This window comes from Rhipicephalus sanguineus, chromosome 1 (genome assembly GCF_013339695.2).
Source record: "Rhipicephalus sanguineus isolate Rsan-2018 chromosome 1, BIME_Rsan_1.4, whole genome shotgun sequence".
Classification (NCBI taxonomy): Eukaryota; Metazoa; Arthropoda; class Arachnida; order Ixodida; family Ixodidae; genus Rhipicephalus; species Rhipicephalus sanguineus.
In genome coordinates this window covers 214,040,509-214,056,364 of record NC_051176.1, presented here as the reverse complement: position 1 = coordinate 214,056,364, position 15,856 = coordinate 214,040,509, and the positions used below count along the sequence as shown (strand labels likewise).

General features: G+C 47.1%; 1 protein-coding gene across 1 annotated transcript; it reads right to left on the bottom strand.

The window, feature by feature from the left end:
- Window positions 1-8,542: 8,542 nt before the first annotated feature.
- Window positions 8,543-8,899, bottom strand: LOC119381448 (uncharacterized). The gene has a single exon (XM_037649262.1). The coding sequence runs from the start codon at window positions 8,897-8,899 to the stop codon at window positions 8,543-8,545; it is 357 nt and encodes a 118-aa protein (XP_037505190.1).
- Between the last annotated feature and the right edge of the window lie 6,957 nt (window positions 8,900-15,856).

Below are 15,856 nucleotides of genomic sequence, written 5' to 3'. Positions count from 1 at the left end.
CCACCGCGGCAGACAAACTCCCGGTGCAATGACGGCGGCAAGCACGGTTGTCGGTCGCCGATGATCTACTCCGCGAGTGAAACAGTCATGCGTTATCGTACATTCCAGCGTTATCATTGGTGCCCGCGTAAGTGGCGTAAGTCCCAGGACGGGCTCAACCGCTCGCGCAATCTGATCAGAGCACTCGAAAGCACTAGAGAAGGTTACAATGCGCTGGCTAAAGCTGATACCCGTGTTATCGTTCGGCCTACGCCGAGCGATAACAAGTGTATCAGCTGTACCCATTGAAACCCGATCACAATGGGGAGGAAACAAAAAAAAATAAAAAATAACGAGTAGGCGTTCGCGTTCACGCCGAGAATCGTCTTTTCCTTCGTGGCCTTCTACCCAATCCCCCAATCGTGTAGCCAAACGTTTTGTTTTCCGACTATTATTTGTGACCTATCCGTGTGCCTTTTTACTATAACGTTCCTTCCGTTGCAGAAGTTCTTGAATCTTGGTGGACCCCGGCATGCAACTCATTCGTGTTAAAGGGAAAATAAAGCTTGACAAGCTAGCACGTGTCTCTCTGGCGATGACGAAGTAAAGATTGACCGCACTGGCCAAGGATCCAAGATATTTCATTCAATGACTATGACAACTACTGCTTTCATTGTCTACAAGATAGAAAGTTGGGCTAGTTGGAAGGTGATAACAATTGTCTACATTCAATTGTTATCATGTTTGCCTTTTACAGTGCATCTGCCAAACAAGGGCAGCATCCACGTAGCATGGATGCACGTAGAACGTAATGACAGCGGCCTCTCCATTCCTTTGGACAACATCTATTTCTTTGTCCTTTTTTTTTTCTTCTAATATTTCTTGTCCCTTCCTCCACGCCCCAGTGTGGGGGGAGGGGGGTAGGGAACTGCTCATACTTGTGGCTAAGCTCGCCACCTTCCGTTTCTTTCGTCCTCCCTACTCTCTCTCTCTCTTGCGCGATATGATTGTCGCGCAGCAAGCGGAAACGCGTACCGTATCAGTGCAGCTGTGCAGTGCCCATGTGCGAATGAGCGTCAGATTTAATAAAGGATTTTTGCATAATGTTTGACGTCACAAAGTAACACTGCCCCCGCTATAAGAGACGCCGTACAATGCAGGGCTTCTAATAAAGCGCTGGCTTTATGAATGAATGCTTAGAAAATAAGTTCTGGTACATAATGTCAGGGACTTCAGATACTCGTTCGCGGCCACTGTCAAAATAAACGGCGATCAGTGGCGTAGCCAGGGGGTGGCACACCGGGCCCGTGCCCGCCCCCCCCCCCCCCCCATCGAACTTTCTTTTTGCCATAGCATACAGAGCACATGACGCTCGACCGCATCTGCCTGCCCGGTCTCCACTTCAGATCAAGGAAATGCCCCCCCCCCCCCCCCCCCCCACCGATGACCGCCGCATTCCCGGTTGTTACACGACGAGGGGCTTCCACCAGATTGTCATTGAAAAAAAAGGAGAAACAAAAAAAGACACTGCACCCTTCCTCAGGTCGCTGTACCCAGCGCAAGGGAGTCATTGCGAAACGTCTTCCTGCGCCGTCCACGCAGTGAAAATTTATGGCAGGAAAAAGCCGCATAAACGAAGTGGGCTCATATAGGGTGACGCATACGCGTCCGAGCATGCAGCTCGTCGCACCCTTCCCACACGTCCGCGAAATTCACAAAGGTTACTGCTGGGTACTTCAATAATCGCTTAGTAAATGCGGCATCCGTGGAAACAACCTATAACAACGGAGACAGACGTTTGATTCGCCCATGGTAGCGTCGAATTGGGAGGTCATATAACTTTTGGCAGCTGGTACAAGGGAAAAAAAAGAAAAAAAAAAAGCTTCATGCCCTTACATGGGATTCAATGTCTTATACCCCTGTCACACGGCCACCATCGAACTCCGTTTATCTCCGTTTCGCATTGAACTCCTTAATGGAGCTTAACCAGAATGGAGTTGTGGCCGTGCTACACGGCTTGGTGCAAGCTTTCGACGGTTGCCGCATGGGGCAGAAACAGCGCTGCTGCGCTTGTCGAAACGTCCAATTTTTTGCCCTTGCAGTCGCCTTTAAAGCAACAAAAACGTGTTTTTGTGTCTTGATGAAGTGCTCGGAATCACCATTGCTGTCACAGTGCTTGTGCGTGCGCCTCACACGTGCAGAAACAAATATGGCGTGACGCTTCACAGCGGCGGCTTGGCGAGGCGTTGGTGTGGAGAGTACAAGCGCTGATGTCCGAAAAAATACAACTAAAACTTACACTGCGGGGCGTGAAATGCTACGCAAAAAAAGAGCATAGTTTTTAAAATTATAATTCAGCTCATTAGGACGATTTTGCTAGTGCGGTTTTCAACGTAGCAGTAGCTGGCTGGGAACGAGAGTACTCCATCGAGCCGAAATGGTCATTACCGAACTCCCTCCGCCAAAAGCTCCATTTAACTTCCTCAGCGAAATGGTGACCGTGTGACATGAACCCCATCTCCCTCGAGGAAAAGACGAGGGAGTTAAACGGAGTTCACGGGTGCCCGTGTGACAGGGGTATTATTTAGGAAAGCAGCCTTTCATTGCATCCTAAAATACGGAGCTTCGCACTCCATGCATCCGGCCTCTCCCGGCGTGACTGAACGCTCCTAACCGGTTAATGGCCTGGACCACCATTTTGAACAGCCCGGGACTTCTTAATTAGAACGGCTAATAGCCCCCCCCCCCCCTTGGGATTTGCGGGTGCATTGAAACGATTGCACACTTTTTAAAACCAAGTTTTCTTCAGCCCTTCTCCCGACTTTTCGGGCGCTGCTGCAATGGTGCAGCTCGACGAGTAGCGCGCCCCGCGCCCGGCTGGCGTTTCCTGCAACACTGCCAAATGGCACTGGCCCATCTATGACTGGCCTTCGCTCATCCGCAGATGCGCAGCAATGAGGACGTAAACACTTCTTGCGGATACGATGGATTCGATTTGCGCTACGCGGTACCTATGCGCACGCTGCGTAGTACATGCATGCCGGTTTCCTGCGAGTGTGCACCACTCGATGTGTTAGCGCTTAGCTGGGCAATCTACAAAATCGAGACTGCCAAGCATCTTGGAGTCGGCCTGGTGAAGTTGTCGCTGTCGGGTAACGTCGAGCGAAAGAAACGTGCGCGCGGACCGTCAACCTTTTGCTTATAAAGGACGACGCCACTTCCTTGCCATGTGCCACCGTCAAAAACGCTGACGCACAGTGACGCCGATGCCTGGTCCCGTATTCTCAAACGATCGCGGAAGGCGATAGTATCGCGTTTGGTGACGTTCAATAACTGAGGAAACACTTGCCTGTGACGTCATTGTTGCACTGGCCGTTGGTATAACGAATGCCTCACAACCCGAGTGTGCCGTTTTCGAGCGTATGCTGCCTTCTACGCAGTGGCCAGGCTTGGCTGTAGCTACTTGAAATATAATACGTGTTGAAAGTGCTTTCAACGTTTTTTGTGCAATTGTTTAATGCACAGTATAATATTTAAAGAATTCAACTATGTGTGGAATGTATTTTCGTTGAGAGTTTAACACGGCGTACTCAGAGAGTTCAGCTGTGCCGCCGCAGCGACATCGTTTCGACATCTCAACATGTTGCCGGCGCGCGATAAACACGCGAGCAACGCACGGTTCATGTTCCTGGAACGTTCGAATAACGAAAAAAGACGCGCTGGCAAAGAGCGAGTGCTGAAACCGGGCCAGGACGAACCTGTATGCAAATTCGTTTTTTGTTAAAACTATTAACGAATGGAATAGTTTCACATCTGTGCAAGTGTTCAGTGTCAATGAAAATGTATTTTTTTCAACTCTGTAACCCCCCTGCTGTAACGCCTCGAGGCAAAGCGCGGATATGTAAGAATAAAGAATAAAGAAACACCCCAAGGTAACGCTCGCTGAAAGCTTCAACGTAAAAAATTCGGCAGATCCCACGCATTGTGGGAATCGATGTAATGCGAAGCAGCCAGCAAAGAGCTGCATACATCGCCTTGTTTGTCTTTGAGCCAAATGAAATCATTCATGCCATGGCATCTAGTCCACCATATATCGCATGTTTGCCATGCCCGCATGCATGCACAATCTAGTGTACACCATGCCAATGAAACGCATATTGTGGTATATAAATGCATGACCTGTCGCTTATGTTCATCACGCACTCGTGTCATGCCATACCAATTTTGGTATATATCACGTTAACAAAACGGCCGGAAGCGCACCATGACAGTGGCATGTAAATCATGCCGTACATGACATGCATAACATGATTCGCATGTTAAGACCTGTCATTTATGTTCGTCATACAGTCACATCGTGCAATACCAATTTTGGTGCATATAAAAGGAGCGAAATGGCCGCGAGTGCACCATGAGTAGAGCGTGTAAATCATGCCATACATGACATGCATATTATGGTTTTTCATGTTACCACCTGTCACTAATGTTCATCATACAGTCACATCGCGCAATACCAGTTTTGGTGTATATCAAGCTATTGAAACGGCCGCGAATGCACCATGAGCGTGGCATGTAGGTCATGACATACATGGCACGCATGTCATAGTTTTCATGTTACCACCTGTTATTCATGTTCTTCATACAGTCACATCACGCAATACCAATTTTGGTCCATATCAATCTAGCGAAACGGCCGGGAATGCACCATGAGCGCGGCATGTAAATCATGACATACATAACCTGCATGTCATGATTTCCATGTTACCACCTCTCATTTACGTTCGTCATGCAGTCGCGTGCGCAATACCAATTTTGGTGTATGTCAAGCAAGCGAAACGGCACGAGTGCGTCATGAGCATGACATGTAAATCATGTCGTGCATGTCATGCATGTCATGATTTTCATGTTACCACGTCTCATTTACCTTCGTCATACATTCGCTTCGCGCAATACCAATTTTGGTTACATCAAGCTAGCGAAGCGGCCGCGAATGCATCATGAGCGTGGCAATTAAATCATGACATACATGACATGCATGTCATGGTTTTCATCTTACCAACTGTTATTCATGTTCTTCATACAGTCACGTCGCGCAATACCAATTTGTGTGCATATCAATCTAGTGAAACGGCCGCTAGCGCATCATGAGCGTGGCATGTAAATCAGGTCGTACATGACTTGCATGTCATGATTTTCATGTTACCACGTCTCACGTTCGTCATACAGTCGCTTCGCGCAATACCAATTTTGGTTACATCAAGCTAGCGAAGCGGCCGCGAATGCATCATGAGCGTGGCATGTAAATCATGACATACATGTCATGGATGTCATGATTTTCATGCTACCACCTGTTATTCATGTTCTTCATAAAGTCACATCGCACAATACCAATTTTGGTGTATATCAATCTAGCGAAACGGCCGCGAGTGCGCCATGCACGTGGCATGTAAATCATGTCATACATGACATGCATATCATGATTTTCATGTTACCGCGTGTCAGTTATGTTCGTCATACAGAAATGTCTCGTCACACCAGTTTTCGTATGTATCCCTTCATTTAAACGGCCGCGAGCGCCCCGAGACCATGTCATGTAAATCATGCTGCACATGACATGCGCGTCAGGATTTGCATGTTAGGACCTGTCATTATGTTCGTCATGAACACTTGTCACGCCGTACCAATTTTGGTATATATGAAATCAACGGAACGGCCGCAAGAGCCCAAAAGCCGTGGAATGTAAATCATGCTGTTCATGACATGCGTGTCATGATTTTCATGATATGACCTGTCATTTATGTTCGTGATAAGGCCATGTTATGACACACCAATTTTGGTATACATCCGATTAACGGAACGGCTAGGGAGCCCAAAGGCCGTGGAATGTAAATCATGCGGTTCATGACATGCGTGTTATGATTTTCATGATATGACCTGTCATTTATGTTCGTAATAAGGCCATGTTATCACACACCAATTTTGGTATACATCCGATTAACGAAACGGCCAGGCGAGCACAAAGTCGTAGGCTGCTAGATAGATAGATAGATAGATAGATAGATAGATAGATAGATAGATAGATAGATAGATAGATAGATAGATAGATAGATAGATAGATAGATAGATAGATAGATAGATAGATAGATAGATAGATAGATACGCTCAAAGTCGCAGAAGTTCGCTAAGAAATGCTTCGCATTTAAAAATGCTCCGCACGTCCACCGAGGATTGAATACTATATCTATAGAAGCCGTAGAGTTTCCTACGATATTTACTAGAGGGAACTCTGGCGCTAGTGTCTATGGGAGCTGCAACGCATGGCGCTTCAGCCAGTATGGGAATGATGGGTAGTACGGATTTGTTTAAGCTTCGTTCTTTCGGCTCCGTTTGGCTCCGCGTCGCCTTCAGCAAAAGTTCAGCAAAAGTTAGCAGTTCCACTTCACCACTTTAACCTTTTTAGGCTCACCAATTCAAATCTGGTCACGAAGTTCTTTTATCCGAAACGAACGCCAAAACACAGCAATAAACAAAGCCACTAGTGCGTTTGAAGCCGTAAGCACGAAGATTAGGCAAATCCGTGTACTACGCTCATCATTCCCATGGTGGCGGAATGATCGCAGCGCCAGAGTCCCCTCTATAGGTAACTGTAGGAAACTCCATGCTTGAAGCTACCATCTATGTCACTGAAATGCTAGACTTCACCACCAACCGTCGGCGGTAAGGTGTGTTCGTTTATTCCAGGCATGTCAGGAGCACCGTATATAGAGCACTGTCACGTCGACGGAAATACTAGATGGCGCCCCCGCTTTTGCGGTTTTGCTCAATAGCCAGTCAGCGCGCACCATAGGCGATACTTTTGCGATTGTCGCCTTTTGCGATCGTTTGAGAATACGGCCCCTGGAGCCGCGTCCGTCATTTCACTATGGTACCGCGCGCCGGTTGTTTCGCTCGAAGCACGTTTGAGACGCTGCAGTACGGCAGCGCATGAGCGCAGTCACATGGTTTTATTTCATATTTAGCGGGCCCTCTTTAAACGCCGGGAAAAGTCACCACGGAGCATGTATACGTTGCCACAAAAAATTGGATTGGTCGGTTTGGAATGTCCTCCACGACATAACGAAACGCACTTGGCCCTGAAGTGAATATTAAAAACTTGCAAATTCAATCTTAGTTAATTTTCTAATTAAGCGCTACATAAAGCTACAAAAACATAACGAGCGTCCCATGACGGCGAACCATATGTCGTTGGTTTCATTCAGTTGCTGTTAACCACTTTTAAGTGCGAAGCATTTCTTAGCGAACCAATTGCACTTAGGCCGTTGCTATCTATCTATCTATCTATCTATCTATCTATCTATCTATCTATCTATCTATCTATCTATCTATCTATCTATCTATCTATCTATCTATCTATCTATCTATCTATCTATCTAGCCGCCTACATCTGGACGCTGTTGTAGTCGCCCCTTTAACTTCGCATATACCGAATTTGGCAGAGGAGGACACGAGTGTATATGACGAATACGATTCACAGTCCATGACATGAATAACGTGAATCGCCTGTGGCGTACGTCGTGAAACCCTTTCCAGCGGTAACGTATGGCACATACCCGCATACCACGTTCCGGGATATATGCGCCACAGGCATAGGCGTGCGCAGGGTTCCCCTTCAGGGGGGGGGGGACGGTTCGTCGCAGCGCCCCCTCCCTATTATGTCAATGTGTGGGGCTGACTTTGCGCCCGCCTCTTAGGTGAATAGCCCCCCCCCCCCCCCCCGTGCGCACGCCTATGGCCACAGGTCATTCACAGTAAGGACAGAGAGAACAGACTTAGGAAATCTTAACGTGATATCGTTAACGTTAACGAGCCCATTTAGTGACAAAATCACGTGCCGGCGTCGGCGGCGTTGTCGATGAGCGAAAAATCCCTATCCGTTGCCGTATGCTTATCTCAGCAATGAGCCATTGCGTGCGACAGCTCACGCGCTGAGATAAGCAATACGGCAACGAATTTCATGGGCGTGCATGAGAACGTAGCCACGAGCGAAACGTGGCGAAAACGGACCTGCCAAGTGAGTGTATTCGACCCGCCGGTAAGGCAGAAGTAGTGAAACAGAAATTTACTAGTAAAATCGACCCGCGCTTCAGCTATCGTTAGCTACAAAAAACATACCGTATCATTCGAAGCGGGTCGAGGCCACGTGGCTGAGCGTTCGAGTTAAGCGTGCTGACGGCTGTACATTTTAAATCATACGACCAGCGGTTTACATTCGCCTTATAAACAATGTACTTTGCCACTGATATCATTAATGATTATAAATGCTGCCTTTATAACATAAAAGCTAAACGTTTTACAACACTGTGGCGAATAACCATTATAGAGAAGCAGAGCACAACGCAGAAGGCCGTGATAGAAACATTTTATCAGCGTAAATTCACCTTCTAATTCTTGAATGGTAGTGCAAAAGCTTAAAAACGTATGCGACAGAATAACTATTATGCCCACGCTCCACCGTTAGTTCGCCATTTGCATGTCAGAGCACGAAGTTCCATGATGTCGCACATCAAGGGGCAGGCAGGTGAAGTGGAAGAACCCGCCCTGGTGCTGACACTGCCGTGCCACAGTGGTAGCCGAGGTCGTTGATCGGACTCGTGCATGGCGGTGGAGATGGAAGACGTGCCCAGGCCCGGGATGAAGATGAAGTACATGGCGTTGGCGGCGATGAGAAGCGCGACGGAGGTGGCGGCGAACCCGAGAAAAGTGCCTCACGTGACGACTGCCGAAGCGAGCACAAGTCGCACTTTAGCCTGGGCTGATGCGTAGGTGGTGGAGGCGGCGGCGCGATCTCGTTCATGGCTGCCGCGTCCGGAGGAGTCCAGGGGGTCGCCGTCGTATCCGTCGCCGACGCTGCTATACCCATGCTCCCGCCTGTGCTTTGAAGGCCCACAGTGACTCGCGAAGGGGCCGCCACTTTCCGTCGCACTTCTGGCACGTAGACCGACCTCCTTCTGGACTTCTTACTCGCTAACGCCAGCTGAAATTATGCCACGCCACACGAAATGGAACCCGGGCGCGTGCGGCTTTCTTCTTCTTCCTCTTTTGCCTCAGAACACGAGCGTAGAGTAGAGTAGCGTAGATCTTAAAAACTGGCACACACCCACGCTGGGGGATGGGCCATGAACCGGATAGTTTTTAAAATATAATTCTTAAGTAAAAGGTTAATTTTTTTCTATTTAAGATGAAAGAAGTACAAATGAAACAACAAATATTAAGAATAGAATAATAGAATAAAGTATGAGCAATTAAGGGGAGAATTTGAATAAAAAAGTAATAATAAAGTAATTTGGAAAAGTAGAAAAATAGGAGTAAAGATTGATTTTATAGCCTAAATCTCTGTGAGCCTTTAAGAAATTCCTGCAGGGCATCGGCAATCTTTCTGTCACTGTATCCAAGAGACAAAGCTCCGAAAAAAGTACATTTGGTGCACTTAAATCTCATCTAAGGAGTCGGAAGACGGCAGCTAAAGTAAGATTGCGCAAGGTAGAGTATCGATTACAGTGAATCAGATAATGTTCTGTTGTCTCATGTACTCCGCAAAAAGAACATTAGGGGAAGCTGCCAGACCAGCTCTGTGTAAATAAAAAATTAGGTACGGAGTCTGACAACGTAGTCTAGTGACTGTGACTTCAATTGCTCGTGTTTGACATATTTTACTGTTCCAATAATGATTCAAATGCTGAAATTCTAATGTGTTCGTTATTGACGGTGCAGAAAATTCATCTAGCATCATCTTCCTCCGTAATCTCGCACCTATAATGAATGTGGATGCCGGTAATACCTGAATAACCGAGCGCCTATAAAACATCTCTCTTGATCTTCTTTTTTCCCCATTTTGATTCTACAGCTCCCACAAACTTATAATTAACAACATCGCTAGCGTCGTTTCCTTCTGAAAGAGCAACGTAAGTTAATTTTAATTATTCTTCCTAATTCATTCTGAAACCATTGCTCTTTTCTTTTAATAGAGAATTGGTTTAAGGTTTAAAAGTGAGTCAGGCATGCTTGTATTATTTCTCAGCACTTATTTAATTTATAGACAGATATATATACTCAGAAACGGTGATCTTAATGAAAGGGTATTCGCGATTCCAACGGAGCGTTCGCCAACTAGCGGGCGTGCCTGGAAGCAGAAGATCAACCTTGAAGCGTTCCAATGCGGCGAAGTGACAAGCTTCTGTATAATTCTCAAATTGTTTCCATGCCAGCGCTCACAAGTCCGAAAAAGAAAGAATAAAACAGCAATGTCCACAAACTTTTTTTTGAGCGCCAAAATGCGTGTCGTTACTGTGGAAAGGCAGCAACGCATCGTTTCATTGTTTTCCGAAAGAAGCAGACTACGTGCAACGGAGACCGACATGCATTAGAAACTTGCGCATCGGGAAACGTGACCGACACTTTGCTGGATTGTTTTCGAAAGTTCACTCGCGAAGACTTATTTCTCCCCGGGTTAATGATTTGTGTGCGCGTTGTCTTTAATATCACGCGGGCTTCTCGAAGAACGGAGTGTATACTTTCGTTTAGGTAAGCGCAGCAATAAATTAGGGGCGCACGCGAATATTGGTTGTGTTTATTAACACGAAAGTGTTTTATGTCAGGGTCCACCAACACTTCACTGACGTATTTCTGTCACGGATACTGGAAGAAAAAGTTCCGTCGCTGGGAATCGAACCCACGACCCCTCGCTCCACAGGTCTAAACGACACGGCTACACAGCGTAAGTTCTTCAGCACCCTAACGGCGAGCTATACATATACACCATTTACCGCTGGCAGGACTCGGAGCTCGGTGCCACTTGAGATTGTTCTCGTCATCACCAGCGAGATGGCGCGAAGGGCGCGCAGTGTAGTTTCCTTCTGAGCCGCCAGAAGACGCCACCAAGTCACGTTTGGAAAAAAAGAGAGGAAAATGCGCTCTCCGGCCGTCGCGACAGCGAAGAGCCTCTCCCTGCTGCAACTAATCCACTCTTTTCAGGGGCGCCGCTGCTCGTTTGAAAAGTTTCAGATGTGCTTCGCGCCCCCCCCCCCCTCCCCCCCGCCCCCCCCCCCCCCCCCCCAAAGAAAAAAAAAAGCATGGCCCAGAGAGCCTTCGTACTCCCATGCCACTGTCTAGAAAAGAGGTGCCTCTTTCTCCTGGTAGTATAACTATTTACGCGCCGCTGCCGCAAGGGCTGCTTTTTTTTTTCTCCCCTTCTACGACGCCTCTTTCTATCTCTCCTTCTGTGATGACCCTCGCTCACTTGTCCCTGTCCCCAGCGGTGCGGTTCTTTTCACGGCAGGAACAATTGCGCTGCAAACCGCTCACGTAGGCTGCCTGGCCAGCTGCTCTCCGTGACATACAGTGCCGAAATGCGGGTTTGGGTGACAAACTCTATCGCGGAGGTCACATCACAAGCGAACCATGAGACATCACATCCTTCCGTGTACAGTGTACTTATGTAAATAATCCCCTCTGTCGCTGTCGTTTACTCCTACCTCATTTACTGATTGTCACTACTCAGTCATCTGCTTGAGCTAGACAGCGGTCATCATAATAAACTCTCCTTTTTCTTTGTTCCATTTCTATGTACTTCCTCAAGTAAACAGCCACTTACGTCTACGACTCTATATGCCGTTACACACCCGGACACAATCGATCTATGTACTAAAGATTTTATTTCTCTCGAGAAAGAATTGACAGCAATATTTTGTAGAGAGAACGCTATAATTATGCAGTAATTATTCTCCAAATAATTGTGGTGACATGAGGGCTTCTATTCACAGTTTATGAATTATTTGCAAATGCTCAGGGAAGTTCTGTTCGCGTACACACACACACATATATATAGAAAAGTGAAAAAAAAAAACACGTGTGCGAAGCAATTTTATTTACGTTTCACTGGAGGTCTAAGCTTCATCAGATAAAGCTCGGACCCCGAGCGGAACGTAAATAAAATTGCTTCGCACGCGTGTCTGACTTTTCTGAGAATCTTTTACCGAACCTAGAAACCCTGCGTCGTTTCTGAGTGTGTTACATATATATATATATATATATATATATATATATATATATATATATATATATATATATATATATATATATATATATATATATATATATATATATATATTATATATATATTTGCGCAGTAGAATTGACAGCAATCTTTCTGCGCCAAAAGTATGCAGAAGACATCGTTGTCACTGCAATTGTTGTGCTGGAACGTGAGACATGGTGGTCTGACAGGAAGAAAAAGAAAGAATAAAGATGAGACTGCCTCCAGGATAGCATTCAACTCTGTCCCGTTGTCAAAACTCTGCCGTTTGTGATACCCTGTAGAGGGTCGTGACGCTATTTCTGCGGCCCTTGTTGGGAACACGGCACAGTTTTACCCTGACCTGCAACACGGGGTGTAAGCAAACTCGTATGTACTCCTTCCTTCCCCCATGGAAGAAACGCGCCCAGTGGTTGTGTGTAACACCTCCACCCCCCCCTCCTCCCCTCATTATACCCGACACAACTTCTCGTTCGTCTGTAGGAGAAGACAAATTCTATTTGACTAGCTGTGCTCTTCCTTCACCGTGTAACATAAGCTTCCGAATGTAACCTAAGCTTCCGAATGTTCGAAAGACGGGTAGTTTGGCAATTGCGTGCTACAACGCTGCCGCTCTGACCCACGGTGTCAAACCCGTGCTAACTGCCTAAGCAGCACAGTTTTCCCTGCTATACGTACCGTCATTTATTTCATTTGAATTGAAACTTCAGCAGAGTAGTATCAATTCATCTTTTGGTTGATGCAGCATTTATTTATCATGTTACCGTGTGCAAAGCATCAGACGAACCGCCAAACCATTTCTATGACAGAGCTGAAGCAATTACGTCTTCAGCGACATATATGCGTGGCATGAATGGTCCTGGTGCGTTATTCTCTTGTCGGGGGAACGACTTCTCTATTCGCGTACGCTATTTCAATAGGATTTTGATTTTCAATAAAGTTCGTTACAATAACATGATGAGTGGTCGTTTCACCCAAATTGTCAGTATTTGACAGCAAGCTGGCGCTGATCCAAGCGTAGACGGCCTAACAGCCGGAGACGCACAGTGCGGTAGTCCGAGGTCCGTCTTCGGCGGAATTCGGCGGAAACTCGGCATCACGGCCTTTCCTGGGGCACAAAGGCGCCATGTGTCGCATTACCGCTTCGGCACCAGCGACAATGGTGTTGTTTCGAGCAATTGCAACCATGCACCTCCTGGTGCATGAGAAACAGCCGGCGTCTTCCTTATCGCCGCAAAGTGAGGCGGCTGCCTTTATTCCGTCCCGGTGCCCGAGGCAAAGGGTGGCTCGCCGATTGCGACAACTCTTGGGAAAAAAAGGTCGGCATATTCACTGACTAAATGCTAACCGTTTACTTGTCACAAAATACACTAGCCTCTTAGTAAGTGAAGGTAGTAAAATGCAGGCTAGTGGAACTTGCTACCTAGTTAGTGAGTGAATAGTACTAGCTCGAATGGCTAGTCCATTACTAAGTTGTTAGTAACCGCGCTAACAACTCAATTAGAGGCTTACGCCTATTTTGTTTATATGTGCGTGTGCATTGCCATATAAAGATGATTCTATTACAAAAGTACCTAAAGGACTAAAAAAACGAAGTGGCATTGTCCTCGTACATTAACGAATGGTCGCTAATTACTTCATGTAATTACCGTGGTAGGTACACAAAGCAACCAACATTCATAGAGGCATGAATTGATCACGAATGAGAAAACACACGCAAGTGCACACACAGAATAGCAAGACTTTTACGTAGCTGATATCTACTCTAGCAGCGGCTTGAAGACTATGCTCCTATGCACCGTGTACTGGTTGGCAATCATAGAATTTAGAAGAATAATTGATGTTTTCTACACATTGTCGTGTGCCCTTATATTTGCTTATATGCGTGCCATCACGTAGCACGAAACTTTAATTCCAAGGTAATCAACAAAACAAAAATTGTTTAAATTTTGCTAAAGACTGTCACGATTACGGCAAAGTATACTGCGCATCTACGAAAGATCTGGCAATGTGGGTGGCTAGTAGTTACTTAGTTAAAAACACCAAGTAAACTTTCTGGTTAGTGAAGGCAGCACTTTACGACCTTTACTAACTGCTGGCTAGTAAACAGATTTCGCGATGGTAGTAAAATACGCTCGAAAGTAGTAAATGCAAGCATTTACTAACCATTTACTAACTTTTTTTCTAAGAGTGCACAGCGCACGCTCGAGAAGCTCAAATCTACGCGAGCAGTGGACACCTGTGGATGCGAATGAAATGCGTTCCGTTCTCTAGCGTCTCCCGTTACTAAGCACAGACTGTCGGCTTTCGTGCTGCAGCACACATTTTATTACCTGCTCTCATCCTCGCTCAATCACCCCCCCCCCCCCTCCATGCTGCCTCTCAGCTTCAGGCTAGCACAGTGGATGTTATGCCCCATCTCCTGTACTCGTGGGGTCTAGACTACACCAGTCTTGGTGGTGTTGCCTCGTGCATAGTGCACCCCTTCTTCCCAGGGAAGGATTGGTTAGCCTACAGACTTTTGGGAAACCCTTGTCTCCCCCACTAACTCAATTAGACTGCATTGCCGTGGGAAACAGTGCCGCGTTCCAGCTGCGTTTACACGAATGCGACAGAATGCAGCGGTAGCACATCACCTTTCCTAGAGCAATGCGCCGCCGTTTACATGGAGTGCATGAACCCTCCCGAGAAGTCCTCGCTTTCTGCCCCCGCAGCTGTCGTGTAGTATCGAAGAGGTGCACTCGAGGCCGACTCGAGGAGGGGCCGGCGTTCCCCTTCAATTGTGGGTCCATGAGTCGGCTTACCCCTCGAAATCCACACCTGCCTGGCGCATTTGTGCGATGCGCCTTTCCAGCGCTTACACCCGTTTACATGGATGCGATGCGCCAGTTGTCGCATTCGTGTGAACGAGGTGCGTGCCGTGCCGGTTTACGGCAAACTGTCAACGCAGGCACACTTCCCTACCGTGGGAAGATGAACTGGGCCACACTCAGACAACGTGGAGACCATTTTGTGGAGACGGCGTGTCGGCGTCTTGTTGAATGAATGGAGTCGCCCCAGCTGGCCGGTTATAATCCCGTTTACATGAATGCGACAGTAGCGCATCGGCTTTGCAAGCGCGTTTCGGAAAGGCGATGCGACGCCGTTTACAGAACCCCTCGTCTTCTCTTCGCCGCAGCGGCCATGTGGTTGCTGGCCGAGTTCATTGATGTCAGAGGGATACATGCGCTTAGCCGTGTCTGAAGCACGGGAGACAAAAATTACCACCTTTTTCTCCTTCATGAACCACTATACAGAGAGATACATATTAGCGCGAACAAAGAAACAAAGACTACAGAGAGAAGTGGGAGGAAGCAGAAAGGTTTCAGCGCCTGACCTGTCTGCTCCCTTCCAATTCCTTCTCGAGTGTTTGTTTTTTGCTTTGCGCTAATATGAATACCTTATAGCGAAAGAGGCACGCCCGGAGTTCGCACGACGGGAGGCCACCGTTACTCTCTTCGTGATTTACGGCCTGTGATTCGACCGGGACTCGCAATACCATCCCTGTCTGACGTATTACTGCAATGCGCCTTCCTAGCGAATTGCCATTGTTAACATGAACGCGATGCGCATCTGTCGCTTTCATGTAAACGTGTTTTATGCACAACGATACCAACTATACTTTTTATAAACTTATCGTTTTCAAAAACGCTTCCCTTCTTGTCTGGCTACTAGGCGCAAGTCCCAGTTCGGCTACGTTGGCTCGTCAGCCTTACGACTCACGCTACGAGTTTACGACCCGCTATC